The sequence below is a fragment of the Watersipora subatra genome, chromosome 5 (genome assembly GCF_963576615.1).
Source record: "Watersipora subatra chromosome 5, tzWatSuba1.1, whole genome shotgun sequence".
NCBI classification, from domain to species: Eukaryota; Metazoa; Bryozoa; class Gymnolaemata; order Cheilostomatida; family Watersiporidae; genus Watersipora; species Watersipora subatra.
The window spans coordinates 26,121,208-26,143,989 of NC_088712.1; the positions used below are offsets into that span (position 1 = coordinate 26,121,208).

Sequence of the window (22,782 nt, forward strand, 5' to 3'; positions counted from 1 at the left end):
GATATAACGTGTCACATTAAATTTAGTTTCCTTTTAAAAACAAAGTTAATGTAACTTTGAGCAAAATTGAACTGATATAAGCATTTTTATGTAAAAACAACTTTTTTCAAATAATTTAGGAAATAAACATTTTTTGGCAAAATTGTAATTTGGATTAACTTTTGTAGCTTCTTAAAAAATATTTGCAATATTAATATAAATTGCAGGTGTAAAAATTTGGCTGAATCAGTAAAATTGATATTATCTAACGCAATGTATACACAATTGCTATTAATTTGTAGCCATCTGCCAAACCAATTATATAAAACCCGACCAGACTCCAGACTCAGTAGTTCCATTAGCTGCTCGGAGAAAAATGGACAGTTTGGTGTTTGATCTGGTCAAAGCATGGATATTATCTAAACCTGAAAAGGTTTCAAAAGATATAAAAAGGGAAAAAATAGAGTTAAAGAATAGAGAAAGCATAATATTATTATGCTTTATTAGTTATCTTGAGGTGTTGACTGATGTTCTAAAAAAAGAATCAAGGGGATTGACCCCCTAGAAGCTGAGATATAGACAGCCAAACACAGGTCTACCTAATAAAGAATCAGAGGAAAACCCTTCGAAAATCCCGAAAACTATGACGTATAAAATCGACTTAATGGTCATGTGCCGGAGTTGCGCACCCTTACCGCCGTTACTTATAATGATTGTTTTGGCTACGAGATGTGAAACGCTTCTCGCGATAGTAAATAATTTACATACTAGCTCTGGTTTCTCAGGAAAATCATCCAAACATTGTGTGGTAAAGGCATTTGCCAACAACCCCTCGCCATGATTTTTTTAAAGCAGAAGAGCAGATTTTGACTATTGTGCTTCAAATTTTAACTCGATCTCCACGGATATGCTCCGAAGATCATCTGTTCAACGAACGGCGCGTGTATAGTCTATATGCGATATCCGCGATTGCAGTTTGTTTAGAATACGAAATAGGAATGGGACTTTTTGTTGCTTCATCATTTTTCTACCGTGTATCTACTGCAGCATTCAGTTGATTTTCATGATTATCGTCACTATTAACAGACTGGAAGTTCACTACAGCCATAATCTTAAAAAGACTAACTTGACCGTGCTGTTCTTGCTATAAGAAAAGAAAACGATAACTTTTGCTTTGATTTTTCTATTGATCTATTATCTTATCTATGATTATTTTTTATGATTTATATAATATTCATAATGCATATTATACAAAATAATAATATACTTGCGTATAGAATAAATGATGTAACTAATATAATTTGTAGAAAATTCCAAATGATAACCGAGATTGATGTAATTGATTCTATTTATTAGCTATAGTTGAAAAATCTGAACAACGCTAAAGATGAGTCTGAATAGGGAAGCTAAGTAGGAGAACAACAAAACTGAGCTGAACTAGCAAGATAGCGAAATAATAGATGCGTGTAATTATTTTATGCTAAAACTAATCTACACATCAGAGGGACTGGTTCGGAATTCTAGGAGCGATGATTGTTAGGCCCAATTTGATTGTTCTATACTTCCAGGGATTAAACCAATTAAAACGCCGTGATTGTTATAGGAGAGCGCATTAGTTGACTTAATTGACCAATGACACACAAGTCGATTTCATATGTCATATATTGATGATTACCAAAACACTTTTGTTTTTTGGGAGACCTGTGTTTGGCTGGCTATATCTCAGCTTCTGGTTGGTCAATCTCCTTGATTCTTTTTTTAGAACATCAGTCAACACTTCCAGATAAATAATAAAGCATAATAATATTATGCTTTCTCTATTCTTTAAATAGTTTTTTAATATCTAATAATGCTTTTGTTGCCACTTGTAGGCAGGTAAATCTATTGAAATTTCACAGTATCGCCATCACAACCTTAACAAAGGAGGTAAATACATGAAAAATAATAATTTTTTGATGCTACAAAGCAATAGTACAATACTTTAACAACTTGTCTATGTGAACAAACAAGTAAATACAGCAAGGTAGTACTTCAGAAATTGAAATACGCTGCATTGTCAGATCTAAACTACTTCATACATGACAAATTTTTACAAAGATAAACTATTGTTATGTTTCATTTTGATAATTCTTATGCTGTATAAACACAACTGCTGTATCATGAAAGCGGATTTAAACAATTGCCAGATCATATCATAGGACCGGTTTAGGCATTTATTACTGCAACATCACATAATTAAATATGACAGTTTGTTTTAGTGTTCATCTAAAAACATATAGCATATAGGTATGAAAGTTAATTTTGTTTTTAGTTAGTAATTTTTGTACGATGAAAATTTACAGTTTGACACAGTTACAGTATCATAGAATATGTAGATACATTAACAGTAAACTTTTCCTTGAGATTTTCGAACATAAAATGAAATGTAAAGTGTTAAAGGGTTTTCCAAAAAAAGATTTTTTTCAACTTACCCAACCAATATTCTCCAGCTATCTCCCCAAATCCTGCCTGGTAATCTGTCCAATTTTTATTAAAACTGACTGCTCCATTTACTCTCCTTTGAAACACAGTCCACTTTCGGCCATCAAAAAAGTCACCCCAGACAGGAAATGGTTCACCATCTGTATGTAGTGGGTTGACTTGATAAACTCCGGAACATCTATTTCCTTGGTCATACAGCTCTTGACAATTTGTATTAATAAAAAGCTTATGATATTTTATTTAAATCTTTTGCTACAAAATTGATATTCCTACCGGCGCATGAAAGCAAATGTTGTAAAACCACACATTTGACAAGGGCGGGTAGAAATTTTCATAACTTTTGTACCTCTTCATATAAAAAATGATTTATTGTCAAAATAACTAACCTAAAATTATACACCCGCTGACACTCTAAATAAGACCAATAATGTACTTTAAAAATGGCTCAGACACTTTTTGACCTCTTTAGCTGCAACTGTGAGCATGTTCAAGTCAGATGACTTATCAATATTATTAGAGCTTACAAAATTATTATTATTATTGTTGCAACAGAAATCTTTCTCATTTGTACGATTTTTCCATAAAAATAAGGCAAAATCTATAGATCAGTATCTAGTGGAGCCCTCGCACTTGTATGCGCTTCACACAGCCAGTCATTGCCAAGAAAAAAGTGCAATGGAAAAAAAATGTATTGTTTTGAAAAGCAATACGCGGCTTTGGACAGGCTGTAGGCCCAAAAAATGTTTTTCTTGGCTCACCACATGCATTTAATTGTTTTTTTTTCTGCTCAAGAACACATATGATTGACTAGTTATAGCTACTAACCAATCTGAAAATAGTGGTAGGATGCTTACGAAACCAAACCTGATTGCCCTTGACCACACACAAACTCTTTGCCAAGCCGTACTATGGAGCTCAAGGTAGCGCAATGGTTAAAATAAACCCGAAAAATAGCTTTCCAAAAATCATAATAGAGAAACATTTAATTTATCTAAAGTAAACGATTCTTTTTTTTCTATTTGTTAATTTTAAAGACAATAAATATAAACTAACAGATTGATTATTAGTATTATAAAGATCAAATCATCAAAGTTTATTAAATTTACTTCAAATATTGCTCTCTAAGCAGTAAAAGGTTTACAATGTTTACTTTTTTATGAAATAATGACAAACCTTGCATAAGAAATCATTCAGTTTTTTCACAAGTGTCAAAGTATAAAAAACTTTCAACTAAGAACTTATATAAAATAGTTGAACTACAGTTGACGTTTAGATATGTACAAGTGTACAACAGTCTCTCAGTAAAAGGAAACCATTGCTTTACACACTTGATTATGGTATACATAACATTTTTACCTTGAGGTAGCGGCATCTCCCTAGTCACAGACCGCTCAGTTGTAGACTGCTCTGTCAACAATTGTTGACTTGTCGGTGGTGTTGAGGACACTTTGTCTGCTGCTGGACTTTGGTTTGATGGAGTGTGGTCTGTCATGTTTTCAGCCGTAGTTCGCCCCGTCAGGCACTCAGCCAAGCTGTCAAGCGGTTTGCTAAGAGGCATGTTGGTGACTTCAACATGAAACGGATATGCGCTGTGATCGAAAACTCCATGATTAAGCGTTAAGTTTGTCGGACACTCATTCTGCAAAAGTTCACAAGCTGCGTAGATACTTTGTTGCAATCGAAACAGTTCTTGACCTTTTTCATTCAGCCCAATGAGACGAGTGTTTGAAGCAGTAATTATGAGAATGAATAGTACAAGACTCGATAAGAAGGCCATTTTGTGAAGCTTGGCACAGAATGCAGATCCCAGTACTTAAAAAGTATTAATATAAGTTCTTTGGTCAGCCATGCCTACAAAAATTAAGACTTAGTACCAAGCACAACTTGTATTTTAGCATTGCATTGGCTTTCAAAACATTTCTGACTTGCTTAAAAGCTTAGGTTATATTTATCGCAGCCTATCAAATGCATCAAAATTTGAAAGTCAGAAAACTATAAGTACTGTGTATCCCTGCATTTATGCCGATTCAATAATGCAAAATAGTTTATTATTATAAAATGTCCAGCCTAAACGTACGTCCACTCTAAATGAAAGCAAACATAATAACATTATGTTAACTTAACTTCATCAACTAGTACTCAAACATTTACTAACTCAACTTTACCAATGCATTTTTGCATTGCAAAACTAACAACAGCGTGGTATGTAAACATATATTTTAATGGCTAAACACAAACAAGTGACTGTAGTCTTTTAATTAAAAGAAACTCGACTTGCTATTTATATAACAATCTGCTAATAAGAAACACTTTGTAATGAGCCCGCAAAAGCCACACTATTTTTGCAGTATTTGTTTTAATAGGTATGTGTGACATGTTATGATTTATAGTGTAAGTTGATATGCAAATTTGTATAATTTTCCTTAGATCAAGGCTGCTTTTCCGGGGCCAGTTTATTTCCAAGATAGGCTTATATGTGGGGATATATGGTATATGCTGCTCTTATTCCACTCTAAACAGAGACATACGTGTAGTTTTACATCCATATTTTAGTTTAGTTTATTATCATCAGTAAGGTTCCAACCAAGTATGGACTGAAATTAGTAGAGAGAAATATTGCTAAGAATGATCAGCTCAGAAACTTTATAGTTTTAGAGCTTATTATATAATAAGCTCTATAATAAGCTTATTATATAATATATAATAAGCTTTGAAAGTTTAGAACAGGTCTATTGTGTCTCGTCAGTTTAATGTTATATTTATGTTGGCTATTATAGTTGTTTGCAGGTTTAACCTATCTGAAACTTTCTCTATAATATAAAAATAGTCAAAGCAATGTGGTGACTAAAGAAAAAAGTTTAAAATCGTTAAAACCTAAATAATTTACAATATTAGGCAGCAGACAGCCACTCCTTTTACTGATTATGTCTGAAACAACTAGACATTTAAATTACAGCTCAGCAACAGTTTAACAGTTGACTAGGAAACAATAATATTCACATTATTACACTATATTTCTTGCTCATAACACCAACATCATAGTCAATACAATGGAAAACATAAGTATCGCCGGTTTGATATGTTGAAAACTGGTATGACGGGCAAAAAGACCAGGATTTGTCGTATGTAATCTAAACTTCAACGAATAAAAACAAAATCTGACTATTTAAACCCCCAAATATCAAAGATGTGATGTAAGTGAACTATATAAAAAGAACTAATCGGCTGTGCATCTGCATTCGCTACTCCGAGAAGTTTCACCTCTTTACCTATTTAATATTCTGTATCAGTACGGCATCACTTTTTAGTATGCATGTAATTTTTTTGTTGTAATAAAGGTTGAAGATATTTCTAAACTCGGCTTTGTAATATGTTTTAGTAAGTTTTGAAAAGCGACCAGTTGGTATTTCTCAGAAATTATAATTAATCTATTTTTATCTAAAGTTCACGAGCTGCGTAGATACTTTGTCGCAATTGAAACAATTATTGACCCTTCTCATTTAGCCCAACGAGACGAGCGTTTGAAGCGGTAACTAAAAGAACGATTAGTACAAGACTCGACAAGAAGGCCATTTTGTGAAGCTTGGCACAGACTGAAGATACCAGTCTTTGGGAATCCTTAACATAGGACCCTTGATAAGCCATGCTCACCAAATTCAAGACTTAGTACCAAGTACAACTTGTATTTTTGCATTGCATTGGCTTTAGAAACACTTCTGACTTGCTTAAAAACTTAGGTGATGTTTATCTCAGCCTATCAAATGCATCAAAATTTGAAAGTCAGAAAACTATAAGTACGGTATATCCTTGCATTTATGTCGATTCAATAATGCAAAAATAGTTTATTATTATAAGGGATCCAGCCTAAACGTACTTCTACTCTAAATGAAAACAAACAGAATAACATTATGTTAACTTAATTTCATCATCAACCACTCGAACATTTACTAACACAACTTTACCAATGCATTTTCGCATTACAAAACTAACAACCGTGTGATGTGTAAACAGATTTTTTTAATGGCTCAACACAAAACAGTGACTGTAGTATTTTGATTAAAAGAAACTCGACTTGCCATTTATATAACAATTTACTAATAAGAAACACTTTATAATGAGCCTGTAAAAACAGCACTACTTTTGCAGAATTTGTTTTAATAGGTATGTGTAACATGTTATGATTTATAGTGTAAGTTTATATGCAAATTTTTCATGATTTTCCTTAGATTAAAGCTGCTTTTCTAAGGCCAGCTTATACTCAAGATAGGCTTATATGTGGGGATATATGGTGTGTTGCTCTTGTTCCACTCTAATAGACAGAGACATAGTTTTACATCCATATCTTAGTTTAGTTTATCATCATCAGTATGGTTACTAACCATACATTGACTAAAAACCGTAGCAAGAAAGAATGTAAGGGATGATCAGCTCAGAAACTTAGTACTTTTAAAGTTTTGTATATAATGATCACCATGGATAGTTTGCAAAAAGCTCATATAACAAACTGCTTATAACCTATAAAACAGCCTAAGCTTTGAAAGTTTAGAACAGGTTTATTGTGTCTCGTCAGTTTAATGTTATATTTATGTTGGCTATTATAGTTGTTTGCAGGTTTAACCTATCTGAAACTTTCTCTATAATATAAAAATAGTCAAAGCAATGTGGTGACTAAAGAAAAAAGTTTAAAATCGTTAAAACCTAAATAATTTACAATATTAGGCAGCAGACAGCCACTCCTTTTACTGATTATGTCTGAAACAACTAGACATTTAAATTACAGCTCAGCAACACTCTAACAGTTGACTAGGGTAACAATAATATTCACACTATTACGCTATATTTCTTGCTCATAACACCAACATCATAGTCATTACGACCAAAAAACATAAGTATTGACCGTTTTATATGTGGAAAACTGGTATGACGGGCAAAAAAAACAGGATTTGTTGTATGTAATCTAAACTTCAACGAATAAAAACAAAATCTGACTATTTAAACCCCCAAATATCAAAGATGTGATGTAAGTGAACTATATAAAAAGAACTAATCGGCTGCGCATCTGCATTAGCTACTCCAAAAAGTTTCACCTCTTTACCTATTTAATATTCTGTATCAGTACGGCATCACTTTTTAGTATGCATGTAATTTTTTTGTTGTAATAAAGGTTGAAGATATTTCTAAACTCGGCTTTGTAATATGTTTTAGTAAGTTTTGAAAAACGACCAGTTGGTATTTCTCAGAACTTATAATTACTATATTTATAAGTACTAGTCCTTCAAGGTTGGCTAGTACAAATGCTGATAGACACTTGATAATGTAACCTCAAGTGTTAAAATGAGCAGATATAAAGCAAACAATAACAATTTTATAGAACCACACAGAGAAGTAACAACTGGGATAATTAAGAATGATTACAAAAACTAGGGTTACAAAAACCACGCAAAGTCAAAGAAGTTACACAATGTAATGTCATAAAGGTGTACTTTTTGTCTTAAACTTGATGACAATTGAACACAATAAAACTCTGATATCGTAGTTTGTCCCCGTAAAATGAACAAACAAGGTATTTTATGCTCTTCAATACATCAGAATGACATCTCTGAAGTCAAACAGGGAATTACTGCTACCCTTAAAAATAAAGAATTTACTCATACAATGACAATGTCGATCAGCTTGAATTTAAGCAAAGGAAATTTCAAACGGCAAAATGATTCTACTTATCAAGCAATATATAACCATCAGATCAATATTGTCACTCACTACTATCCAAGTCTTAACATTTATAACTTCCATTTAGGTATTTTCTCTTTGATCTTCTCCAGTCTTGTTTCCTTCACAGCCAATGAAATAGAGCCTCTACTTGCAGCATGAGTTTTCAGTAGCCAATTGATCTTCAATGAACGAACCAGATGCAATGTGCTATTGCGCAAATAACTAATATAATAACGTGTGTATGATCAGGGTGTTATAGCCGTTTTTCTTGTATTCTAAAAAGCGAATTTCAATTTTTTTTTCCAAAATAGTCTACTTATAAAAAAAAAGTTGATTCATGACAGGCAATAGAAACCAAAAACGTTTAAGATCCTAAAGTAATATCAATCAGACTGTTGTTTCCAAGGCTCCTAAGTAGCTAGGTTTAACTTTTGAAACAATCTACTAGCTAAAGCCTTTTTAATGAATATAACATAAACTACTAGTTGGAGATTGCCCATTACTCTTCAGAGATGCTCAGTAAACTTTGGTTTACCATCTGTATAATATTTAACCTACACCGGCAAATAGTCTTTTTGTAACAATAGCATTTAAGTTCAAACAAAACTTGAAGGTTTATGACGTGTTGCACAAGAATATAAACATTCACATTTAAACCCAATATAAAAGAAATATTCAGAGTCGATAGTTCAGTGCAACATTTATAACTTTGGTTCTACTAAAGTTCCACTTATCAACTAATCAACAAGTTTAATTTATGAAAAATTGAACCTGTCGCAAACTACAAAAAACATGAAATAAAAATTACATCATGTTTTAGTAGGATCTTGAGCTGCAAGCATAAACTAAAATATTTTGATTTTTTTACACTGACTACAACATTAATCTCATGATGCTTAGAAAAACTTAAACATTAGCTTCTGCAACGACTACCAAAAACGTTAAAAGAGGCTTTCGTAAAATACGTATAACATAGGTTGGTCAAGGTGAATTATAAACCGGCTTATTTATGTTATCAATTGTGCAGATGAGTTTGTAACAATTTAGTTCATGATTTAGCCTTCATCAGTTATATCATTATTGAAACTATATTTTTAGAATTGGTTCACAGACGTTAAAGATAAAAGTCAGTAGATAAAATGCTCAGCTTTATGCACTTTGTGCAGCATCATAACCCTACAACTTGTGTAACACAGTTTAACAGAGATATAACAACTTCATGCTAGATGTGCTAAAAATCATAACCTAACACGAACATGCTTCCAAATATTGACAATGAGCATCACCTAAAAAGTTTCAAAAAATATTACAAAATTTACAAAATGTCCCAGTTGTTTTGCAGTTCACGCTGTTATTTTATAACAAACATGTTATTTTATAGCATGTTTGGGCTGACATAAATGTCTGGGTCTGACAGACTGACACTCACACTAAAAATCATTGATGAATCATATATGACACTTGCTAAAGACAAATGATTGGAAATTTCAAAGTTCAGCCACATTTAAAGTTACCAAAACAGGTGACAAGTGTCAAAGGGTCATATCCTGCAGCCAAATTGACAAGAGGAAAAAAACACATATTTTGTAAATGATCTAATAGTTTTAGTCGCATAGCTGAAACAAATCTGCTGAATGTCAGGATAAAATCATAGATGTTGGAAGGGAAGAGGAAAATGCACTACGGTTATTATGCTACAAAAAAAGAGCATCAAAAACTTCCTCATGAATGATGATACCATAAAGATCAGCAACTCATCAATTACCCAACAAAATAGAGCATGCAAATGGCTGACAGATGCATGTTACAGGAGACACAGAAATATTGTCAAACATCTCTGTAATATGAGCTCTCAAAATGCTCACATAATCGATAAAAATAGCAAATTTCTAGGACATTTAATATCTGAATTTCAGAGATATTTTTCTTAATGGCGAGTTACGATTAGTCCAAGCATCTGAAGAAACAAAGGAAACACATGACAATGGCTCTTACTGATGAGTTGATGTGCTAGTATTAGGAGACATTACAAACATAAAGGATATTTCTGGTCTTATCCAATGAATAGACTAAAAACAACACTAGCCTGTTTCTGTTATTGACGCCATAAACATCTGGTAACTAGATATTCCACTGTCATACAGCCCACGGCCAAAGATATATTGGAAACAAAGAAACGGTACAGATGGTTGACAATTGCAATATTAGCAGTTAAATGGCACTGCAGTGCAATATGATAACTGCAATGGTAGCTGTAATGTACTGGGTGTGGGTGTTATTATACACAACAAATAGCAATAATGAAAGAAAAAGATGATGTTGATATCTCTCCCCCTGCAATAGGAGAAATGCAATATTAGCCAATATTAGAAGTAAAATGCACTGATATTATTAGAAAACCCAATATTATTAATATAGTAATAATATAAAACCAATGCACAATTTAGTTGACATTTCAAAATGTCTTAGCTAGCAATATCAAGAAGTTGTGATATTTTTATAGATTTTTCGAAAATCTGTAACACGTAGTCATTGTTCTGTAGTCATCCAGTCTTATAATTAAATACTGTAATAATCTCATGATGATCGTTAGAAAAAAAAAATCATCGTCATTTCCTTTACTTACACTGCGTTGGACATCAGTTAAAATACCAAAGTATTAAAAGTGTCTAAAATGTCAGTTGCTCTGAAATCGGCAAAAATGAAATGATTTCAGTACTCCTACATGTACGTTAGTTACTGAAACCTTCGGTAATTCGACAATGCTATAGACTGGTGAAATGTGCACATTATTTTTCCGTGAAATGTGCACAACTTACTCATTCTATTTTTGGTCGCTCGGCGTTTCAATTTCCTGTCTTAACTTTTATTAAACCAAGCTTGTCAAGCGTTTTGTGAAGAATTTCAGCCAAACTAATTTGTCTATTTGTGTATAATCTGTTCAGATGGGTAAGTTTTAAGAAAATTTCGACAATTTACGAAGACTTGGTAACATATTTAAATAAGCTTATATTTGTTTTGTATCTTTATTATACTTTAACGACTCTACAAAACGATGGGTAAATTTTTTGATGAGATTTCGAGACCAGGGTTTGTCTCATTGTTGATGAATAATTTTCGTAAGGTGTGTGCACATGCATTTATCATAAAAACTATCAAACTTTGCATCCGCTTGTTTGGTCGTGGAATTATAGTGTTTGGTAATGGTCACCTTCTAGTTCCCTTCAGTTATATTGTTAATAATAACAAGGTTCAATTGGCTCATTAAACTTCAAGGGGTAAATCAATGAACAAAATACACAGTAATATGTAGTTCATAAATATGCATAACCTGTACATAGTACAGCCACCGATACTTTGTATACTTATAAATACCAAGAGGCAACGACTGTATTCTGCTCAATTGTAACTGTGTTTTTTTAAGCTTAAGCATAAAAGTTTTAAATCTGTACATGAAAACATCTTGTAGATATGACTTGAATGATATGACAGCTTGAAAATTGTTTTAAATGTTCAGAATTACTATAATTTAAGTGCATGGCAATAGAAAACCGTTAGATGCTTTGCAGAGGAAATTGGTTTGTATAGAATATTTAATTGAAACTGATTTTTAAGTCGATACCCAGCCTCAAAACTCACCAGCAGAGTTTTTTGCTACAAGCTAAAGTAAATGAACAGAATACCTTGTCAGATAGACCAATTCAACAACAAGGACAAAAGTCCTATAAAGCGATAAGTCAGTGGTCATAGCCTGTGATTTAAACCAGTTTGAATAAAGCAAGCATCAGCACAATTTCATGATAATTCCGGCGGTTACAATAGAGAAGCAGAAAAGCACAGCTAGATGGTAAATACATAAAATATGTTTTGCGAAATAAGCAAATTATTTTAGAATAGCAAACTTTTTTGTGCATAATGATTCCATGAATATCCACGAACCACAAACTGTGGCAGTCACAATAAGGTGTGTGGTTAATTTAGAAATGCATTTGAAACAAACCAGCCGTCAGAATTCTCAAAATTGTGTGTACCATTCATCCTTATACAGCATGGATAATATAGAAAACACAACCTTTAAATAATTCCAAAGAATAACTTGGACTCTTTTGTAATTTTTAGAAAGTTATTTAAAAAATTGTCGTAGAGCAGGTTGAGCGAAATGTCATAATTAATACAAATAAGATTATATTTAATTATAATTGTGGGATGAACCAAACACACACTCATGTTAGTTCTAACGAGTAAGAAAAATGACTACAGTCATTTGACAATAGATTAGAACAGCCATGCTCCTTGTGCAATAAATTTATTTGTATAGCTGGGGTATACTGTATAGCAGGTGTATACTGTATAACTGGTGTATACCAGGTTTATAACTGGTGTATACTGTATAACTGGTGTATTCTGTATAACTGGTGTATACTGTATAACTGGTGTATACCAGGTTTATACCTGTTGTATACTGTATAGCGGGTGTATACTGTATAACTGGTATATACTGTATAACTGGTGCATACCAGGTTTATAAATGGTGTATACGGTATCACAGGTGTATACTGTATAACTGGTGTAAACGAGGTTTATAACTGGTGTATACTGTATAACATGAGTATACTGTATAACTGGTGTATACCAGGTTTATACCTGTTGTATACTGTATAGCGGGTGTATACTGTATAACTGGTATATACTGTATAACTGGTGCATACCAGGTTTATAACTGGTGTATACGGTATCACAGGTGTATACTGTATAACTGGTGTAAACCAGGTTTATAACTGGCGTATACTGAATAACTTGTGTATACTGTATAACTGGAGTATACTGTACAACTGGTGTATACTGTATAACTGGTGTATACCATATTACTTGTGTATACCATATAGCTGCGATATACTGTATAACTGATGTGTACTGTATAAATGGAGTATACCATTAAACTGCTTTATACTGTATGACTGGAGTATACTGTATAACTGGTGTATACTGTATAACTGGTGTATACCATATTACTTGTGTATACCATATAGCTGTGATATACTGTATAACTGATGTGTACTGTATAAATGGAGTATACCTTAAAACTGCTTTATACTGTATGACTGGAGTATACTGTATAACTGGTGTATACTGTACAACTGGTATAAACTGTATAACTGGTGTATACTCTATAACTGGTGTATAATGTATAACTGGTGTGTAATGAATAACTGGTGTATACTGTATAACTAGAGTATACTGTATAAATTGTGTATATTGTATAACTGGTGAATACCATATAACTGGTGTATACTGTACAACTGGTATAAACTGTATAACTGGTGTATACTCTATAACTGGTGTATAATGTATAACTGGTGTGTAATGAATAACTGGTGTATACTGTATAACTAGAGTATACTGTATAAATTGTGTATATTGTATAACTGGTGAATACCATATAACTGGTGTTTACTGTATAACTGGTGTATACCGTAAAACCGTTTTATGCTGTATAACTGGAGTATACTGTATAACTGGAGTATACTGTATAACTAGAGTATACTGTATAACGGGTGTTTACTGTATAACTGGTTACATGTCTTTATTATAGTACGAGTTTTTTAAAAACACATGATTCTATATAAATTTGAGTTTGTCACTTCAGCTCTTATGATTAACACGTGAAGATGAACATATATTTTATTACTGTGTAGTAACATGTGGGCTTTTAAGTTTTGATGAAACTTATGTGTTAGCTAAAGACCTCTTGCTGTTTTCCTCAACCATAAATGTGCATGTTGATGGTTAGTAGACAACATATGTGCAAGTGGATGAGCAAATTTCAATTAAGGTAATTAAAAAGAACTAGTGATGCTCCAATTTCAACTATTATTTAAAATATGTATTTAATCATTTGCCTCATTCAGCAGTTTATAACAGAATATTGTAAAACTTCATAATAAAATATTCAAATTGAAACATCAGAATAATTGCTAAAACCTCCAGAAATTATGCAATATCAGTAATAAGTAATGACATGGCACACAAGAACTCCAAACATTCTATAAGTAATAATATGGCACACAAGAACTCAACTAGCAGCACAATTAACTATACCTACTTTGAGTAATAAAATGCAAAATATTATTTAGCTCAAGTATTGAAAACATTACTACAAAATTGATGAATCTGATGTAACAATGGTCATTTAATAAGGAGTCAACTGCTTTATCAATTGACTGTTTAATACAATAAAAATTATTTCATTTTCACATGACAAGCATAACAACATTCTATAACAATTGTACATTCAAATAATTAAAGATATTTTAATAGTATCACTATCTATAAGTATTTATTTGAATAACAGAAGGCACTTGATTACTGTAATCTTATTGGAGGAAGCCAACATCATGGTCTGAGATGTACTGTCCCCAGTGCTATTGACTCTCTTCTAAAGGTGGAATTATTTACTGTACGAAAAGGTGACATATTGTTTAATCTCTGGTTACTCTCATCACAGATTCAATGAAATAACTGGAAGACGGGTGATACCAATATATTCGATTCGACTGTAATATATTCAAACTGACGTAGCCACAGTTTCTAAACCACCAGCCAGCTACAATACAACAAATTGATAGAGAATTATTATTAAAAATGTGTTATGATAAAACACGCTGCAGTTCTGATTTGCTTATCAACTGAAATGAGTTTAAAAAATAAACTGAAAGTGTTAAAAATCACCATTGTTTGTTGTTTTCAAGCTTTCAGTGTATTATACATGTAAAAGTAGTTACAGTGAACCTTCTAAGTGCTTCCTGTAGCACCTTGCAAACTATTGTAATGCTTGTTATCTGTATCTACACACTGAATTGTAGTGAGCTAAATATAATTAGTCTAACCTCACTCTGCTGAGCACTATTTACTTCAGTGTTATAGAGAGTTAAAAGGTCATGTTGGTTACATATCCATTAAAGCAGACAAACCCCACTTCTTCTAACCCTTAAAAACATTCATACAGACGAAGCCTGTAAATATACCTTTCAAAGCCAACAAAATACTGTTGTGTCTTTTTTAGCCAACAAGATAGATTCCGTAGTACAGCGTATTAATTCTGCCAATTTTCTCACCAATGTTAAACCTATTTTAATCTGCAGTTTCCCAGTTGTTTTTTTATAGAAACTACCTAAAGTTCTCTCTGCCAGTAGTTGTGAATCTTGGGTTACATACTAGATTTGACAGCCTACAAAATATAATTTTCTATTTAAAAAAGTTGTCTCAAAATGCCAAGGTGTTTTATGTCCTTAAATCACATAAATCATAAAGCCTTCAAAGATTTTTTGCAGAGTTTTGACATGAATATGTCCCATAGATGTATTCATCTAGACTAACATTCTAGGGACTGAAACCGTTGTACTAAAAAACATAATCGTGACAACATCCTTATGCACTAAACTTTATCACTGTGATTATGGTTACAAAAAATGGCCATGATAATTTTTTCAGAATTTTATTGACAAGATTGTCAGAATCTGTTGGCAAAATACTCATTTGCCAACAGGCCTTTTGTAAAAAATAAACATTCGTAAATAGAGCTGTTTTAATCGAGTTATTTTTGATTACTGAAAATTTTTGGTTATTTCTCTTACTGAAAAAATGAATATTTTTTGGCAGTTGAATTAAAATTAATTAGGATATGAAAAAAAATCACGATATCATGACGATGAAAATGGTGAGTTATCATGTTGTAGTGGTAATGATGATGAATTTTTTTGGTTTTACCAGTAAAATTTGATGACTTGGTTTTTTATGTTTATGTTGGCTTCTTATGGTGTTTAAAGTTTTATTATATTTTTTTTCTAATTTTTTCAATAGTCAACGTTCTGTATAAATCGTATCTCTTTCTCCAAATAGTTTTCATAATCATCCAAATTAAGTAACTTTTTTATTCTGTAATAACCTACTGTAAATGCAAAAAACCCATGTAAATTTTTCATTGATGACTTTCTGAAGTTGGAATGTGTGTTATGCAGAAAAGCAACCTTTAGATAATAAAATGTGGGAATTGAAGAGACTGAGTTCTATGCCAGCCAAGTATTCTTACCCACTTTTTATGACTATGATAGCAGAAGAATAGAAAAATTGAGCTATGGATATAGACTCTGGTCATCAAAAGGTTAAGTTAATGAGTTAATGTTATCTTCTTCCAATATGATATGCTATCAAAGTCCTTTGAGGAAAAACTCTTTAGAGCAGGTTTACATTTCTAAGAGTTATGGTGGATAAATTTTCAACATCAAATAAATGTTTACAAACTTTTTTTAGTAAGCTTTAATAAAATCATTGAGTTTTTATGTTAAAGAGCTACATAATATTATTCTGTTGACAGACAGCAATAAGAGAGTCCTTAGAAGCAACACCAAATGTATGAATACGACACAAAAAGAGTTTGTGAAGGACTGATCAATCTTTTGCAAAAACAGACTCACCTTTATCACTTTGAGCACAGTTGAATGATGGATGGGGGTCTTGATCCCGATCAGGAGTGCTGAACTTCATACCATTATGGGAGATCAGTCTAGAGCCATCTAAACTTCCACGATATCCATCATCACTTATCTGTTAGTGAAGATAAGAAAAAGCCGTCTCCTAATTAATAAGAACATTTCTCTGTTTTTCTATAATGTTATCAAAATAAACTCAAGAACATTTTTAGATTTGCAGATTTAAGTAGTGTGAGACTACAACTGAGATTTTAATCCTAAAACATGCAACCATCGTCGCTTCATTGAAGGTCATTGTACGGGAAGATGACAATGGTTAATACGTATCTGGACTGCATAAAATACAGAGACAACCAAGAAGGATGATATTCATTTTACCTTATAACAAAATGTTAAAGATTTGGTGTAAACTTCAAATAACTTTTGTATAAACTTTTAATAAAGTTCAGCAAAGCTGCTAAATCATTTATAATTATGATTACGCCATAATAACAATCTTCAACTACCACAGCCGATAATCAAGTAAACTGTGAAAATCTGGATAACTCAAAAACCTAAAGTTTTATTTAACAGTAATTCAATTGTCCGGATACCAAAGTCTTGATTGCCACCAGTCTGCAAACCTCGTAATCTTTTTTTGCTTTAGAAATCCAAAGTTATATATTTTAATGATAACATTTCTTCAAAGAATTTCAATCTAGTTTTTTAATTCAACCATAACTTAGTGACCGCTGTTTGATGTTCGTAAATATTTGTCTTTGGTCAGCCACCGGTAAACTATGGCTTTGCAGTTTTGTAATTATCTGTTGTTTGAAACTGGATTGAGATTTTTTTCTTCAAAAATTTACTGTTAAGGCAATTAATGTGAGCAAGAAACAAACTCCTCATTGACCTGCTTGTAGCAAATGATGTAACTTGTAACATTAATTGTAAATTCCGTTTTGAATAAAACTATGAGTTCATACAGAAAGTATTTCAACAATGGCTAAAAATCGCTGCGCCATTGAAGATAAATCCTGGAAATTCAATATTTGTATTTTTAAAATAAGAATATTTACATAGACTTTTAGTAGATTTTAAAACTTTGAATAAGCATGAATTATGATGGGTACTTTAACCAGAATGTAACTTCTATAAATAACTCAAGTAGTCAATATTTTTTAGTGAGATAGTATTTCGCACACACTTTTTTAGCTTCCCAATAAAGTAATTAGAAACATAAAATTGTACATCAAATAAAATTTTATAAGTCGTGAAATAGTCACTAAACCTTTATCAAATTTAGAAAAAAATTTATGCCATCAGAAATGTTTAAAAATTGAACTGAAACAGAACATAAGTAAAAACTGTCTCTTAAATAAGTACACGTGTCTGTTTCTCTATCATGAATTTTGTTTAGATTACCACATTCAAATATCGCTAAACTCTAATTGAGGTAGTAATCTAAAGACATGCTACTATCATCATGTCAATAAGGGTCAATATTCGGGACCGGGATCATGGTTTATACATATCTAGGCTATATGCTATATAGACAATAACAAACTAATACATATTATATATATTCCTTCTAATTTATGCAAACTGTGAAAGTTTCTTAGAAAAATTTTAACAAACTGCTTAGTCATTTACAATTATGCAATAATAGCCATATCTAAGGACATGAGCAGATTATCAGGTAAAGTGTGTGAAAATCTGAATCACTCCAAAAAGAAACCTAAAGTTATAATTTAAACTTTTTCAGTTATTTTCAGTATCAATATCTGGAAGCCACAAATCTGTGAAACATTTTATTTTTAGCCTTAGAAGTCCAAACTTCTAAAGCTAAAGTTCTTATCATTTCATATTTTCTCATCTTTTCCTTAAAACTTAATTGAAAAATTTCTTCAAAAATTACTGTTTAGGCAAATCAGTCAGAAAAAGACAACTCCTCATTTACCAGTTTTTATGAAATGATATAAAGTGTCACATTAAATTAGATTTCCTTTTGAGACCAAATTTAATGTGCCTCAATTATTTAATGGAAAAATAATAGTATTTAGATATATTATTAGTGTTATTACTAGATTGTAGAACTTTGAGCAAAAATGAACTGAGATAGGTATTTTAATGTAAAAGCAACTTCTTCAAATCATTTAGGTAATCAATACTTTTTGGTAAAATTGTAATTCGGATTAACTTTTGTAGCTTCTTAAGAAAATATTTTTAACATTAACATAAATTGAAGGTTTAAAATTTTGGCTGAATCAGTTCGACTGATATTATCTAATGCAATGTAAATACTTACTATTAATTTGTAGCCATCTGCCAAACCATTTATTTAAAAACTTGGCCAGACTCCAGATTCAGTAGTTTCATTAGCTGCTCGGAGAAAAATGGACAGTTTGGTGTTTGATCTGGTCAAAGCATGGATTTTATCTAAACCTGAAAAGTTTCCATAAAATATAACAAAGGATAAAAAAGAGAGTTAAATAGTTTTCTAATATCTAATAATGCTTTTGTTGCCACTTGTAGGCAGGTAAATCTAATTAAATTTCACAGTATCGCCATCACAACCTTAACAAAGGAGGTAAATACATGAAAAATAATAATTTTTTGAAGCTACAAAGCAATAGTACAACACTTCTAACAACTTGTCTATGTAAACAAACAAATAAATACAGCAAGGTAGTACTTCAGAAATTGAAATATGCTGTATTGTCAGCTCTAAACTACTTCATACGTGACAAAATTTTCCTGAGATAAACTATTGTTATGTTTAATTTTGATGATTCATATGCTGTATGGATACAACTGCTGTATCGTGAAAGCGGATTTAAACAATTGCCAGATCATATCATAGGACCAGTTTGGACATTTATTACTGCAACAACACAAAATTCATTATGATAATATGTTTTTGTGTTCGTCTAAAAAACATCTAGCATTTAGGTATGAAAGTTAATTTTGTTTTCTGTTAGTAATTTTGGTGGGACAAAAATTTGCAGTTTGGTGCACTTGCATTATCATAGAATATGTAGATAAATTAACAGTAAACTTGTCTAATGGATTTTCAAACGTGAAATAAAATGTAAGGTGGTAAAAAGTTTTGTCACAAAACATAGTTTTCTACTTACCCAACCAATATTCTCCAGCTATCTCACCAAATCCTGCCTGGTAATCTGTCCAATTTTTATTAAAACTGACTGATCCATTTACTCTTCTTTGAAACACAGTCCACCCTCGGCCATCAAAAAAGTCACACCAGACAGGAAATGGTTCACCATCTGTATGTGGTGGGTTGACTTGATAAACTCCGGAACATCTATTTCCTTGCTCATACAGCTCTTGACAATCTGTATTAACAAAAAGTTTATGTTATTTTAATTAAATCTTTTGCTACAAAATTAATATCTTTACCGGAAAATAAAAGCAAATGTGGTAAAACCCCACATTTGACAAAGGTGGGCATAAATTGTCATAACCTTTGAACCACTTGGTATGTGAAAATACTTTAGTGTCAAAATAACGAGCATAAAATTATACATCAGCTGACACCATAAAAAACCCACAAATGTGATTCAAAAAGGGCTCAGACACTTTTTGACCCCTTTAGCTACAACTGTGAGCATTTTCAAGTCAGATGATTTATCAATATAATAAAAGCTAACAAAACTATTATTTTTATTATAGAAACAAAAATATTTCTCATTAGTACTATTTTTCGATAAAAGTAACTCAAAATCCATAGATCTGTATGTAGTGGAACCCTCGCACTTGTATGCGCTTGACCCAACTGGTCAAGAAGAAAATGCAATGGAAAAAATAATGTTTTGGAAAGAAATACTCTTTTTTAGATAGGTGGTAGGCCTAAACATTGTTTCTATTGGTTCACCACAAGCATATAATTGTTTTCTTTTGCTCAAGTACACATATGATGGGTAGTTAACTAGCAATCCGAATAGGTTTGTAGGATGCTTACTAAACCACACCTGATTGCTCTGGACCACACACAAACTCTTTGCCGAGCCGTACTGTGGGGCTCATGGTAGCGCAATGGTTAAAATAAATCTGACAAATAGCTTTCTAAAGATCAGAATAGAGAAACATTTAATTTATGTAAGGCAAAAGATTCATTTTTTTTCTATTTGTTTTTTTAAAGACAATAAATAGAAACTAATAGATTGATTATTAGTATTGTAAATATCAATCCATTAGTTTCTTGAATTTACTTCCAATATTGCTCTTTTAGCAATAAAAGGTTTACAATGTCTACTTTTTTAGAGATGAATAAAAAATAATGACAAACCTTGCATAAGAATTCATTTAGTTTTTTCACAAGTTTCAAAGTTTAAAAAGCTTTCAACAAAACACTCATGTAAAATAGTTCAATTACAGTTGATGTTAAGATATGTACAAGTGTACAACAGTCTCTCAGTACAAAGAAACCATTGCTATAAACACTTGATTATGGTTATATCACAGTTTTACCTTGAGGTAGCGGCATCTCGCTAGTCACAAATTGTTCAGTTGTAGACTGCTCTGTCAACAACTGTTGACTTGCTGGTGGTGTTGAAGACACTCTGTCTGCTGTTGGGCTTTGGTTTGATGGAGTCTGGGCTGTCATGTTCTCAGCTGAAGTTCGACCCGTCAGGCACTCAGCCAAGCTCTCAAGCAGTTTTCTATGAAACATGGTAGTGACTTCAAGATGAAACGGAAATGCGCTGTCGTCAAAAATTTCATGATTAAGTGTTAAAATTGTTGGACACTCATTCTGCAAAAGTTCACGAGCTGCGTAGATACTTTGTCGCAATTGGAACAGTTCTTGACCTTTTCCATTTAGCCTGACGAGACGAGCGTTTGAAGCAGTAACTAAAAGAACAAATAGTACAAGACTCGATAGAAAGGCCATTTTGTGAAGGTTGGCACAGACTGAAGATGCCAGTCATTGGGAATCACTAATATAGGGTCCTTGATACGCTACGCCCACCAAATTTAAGACTTAGTACCAAGCACAGCTTGTATTTTAGCATTGCATTGGCTTTAAAAACGCTTCTGACTTGCTTAAAAGCTTAGGTTATGTTAATCTCAGCCTATAAAATGCATCAAAATTTGAAAGTCAGAAAACTAAAAGTACTGTATATCCCTGCATCTATGCCGATTCAATAATGCAAAAATAGTTTATCATTATAAGCGTCCAGCTTAAACTTACTGCGATTCTCACTAAAAGCAGACAGAATAACATTATATTAACTTAATTGCATCTACAACTCAAACATTTACTAACTCAACTTTACCGATCTATTTTTGCATTGCAAAACTAACATCAGCGTGAAATGTAAACAGGGTTTTTAATGGCTCAACACAAACAAGTGACTGTGGTTTTTTGATTAAACGAAACTATACTTGTTATTTATATAAAAAAAAACTAATAAAAAACATTTTATAATGAGCCTGTAAAAACAGAACTATTTTATTTTAATAGGTTTGTGTAACACGTTATGATTTAAGTATGATGTAAGTTTATATGCAAATTTTTATGCTTTTTCTTAGATTAAGGCTGCTTTTTCAAGGCCAGTTTATATTCAAGATAGGCTTATGTGTGGGAATATATGGTATGCTGCTCTTATTCCACTCTAATAAACAGAAGCATATTTTTACATCCATATTTTAGTTTAGTTTATAATTATCAGTAAGGTTACTAACCAAACATGGACTGAAATTCGTAGCGAGAAAGAATGTAAAAGATGAGCAGCTCAGAAACTTAGTAGTTTTAAAGTTTTAAATATAATGATCACCATGGATAGTTTGCAAAAAGCTCATATAACAAATTGATATCCTATAAAACAGCGTAAGCTTTGAAAGTTTAGAACAGGTCTATTGTGTCCCGTCATTTTAATGTTATATTCATGTTGGCTATAGTTTTTTGCAGTTTTAACCTATATAAAACTTTCCTCACAATATAAAACCACTGAAAGCAACGTAGAGACTGAAGAAAAGTGTTTAAAATCTTTAAAACTTAAATATAATACAATATTAGGCAGCAGAAACTCACTCCTTTTACTGATTATGTCTGGATGAACTAGGCATTTAAATTACAGCTCAGCAACAGTTTAACAGTTGACTAGGGTAACAATAATAA

The 22,782-nt window shown here is 31.9% G+C and overlaps 2 protein-coding genes across 2 annotated transcripts in view; one reads left to right on the forward strand and one right to left on the reverse strand.

Annotated features, from left to right (window-relative positions):
• The window catches only part of LOC137396317 (uncharacterized), a 196,011-nt gene that overhangs the window by 68,123 nt on the left and 105,106 nt on the right, over positions 1 to 22,782 (forward strand). The gene's annotated exons all lie outside the window — the stretch shown is intronic.
• On the reverse strand, positions 16,685 to 21,555 carry LOC137396315 (angiopoietin-related protein 3-like). The gene is made up of 4 exons (XM_068082531.1): positions 21,132 to 21,555; positions 19,778 to 19,996; positions 18,949 to 19,085; positions 16,685 to 16,776 (listed from the first exon to the last, which is right to left on the reverse strand). Exons 1-3 carry the CDS (start codon positions 21,550 to 21,552, stop codon positions 18,982 to 18,984), a joined length of 744 nt encoding a protein of 247 aa, XP_067938632.1. The 5' UTR covers positions 21,553 to 21,555; the 3' UTR covers positions 16,685 to 16,776; positions 18,949 to 18,981.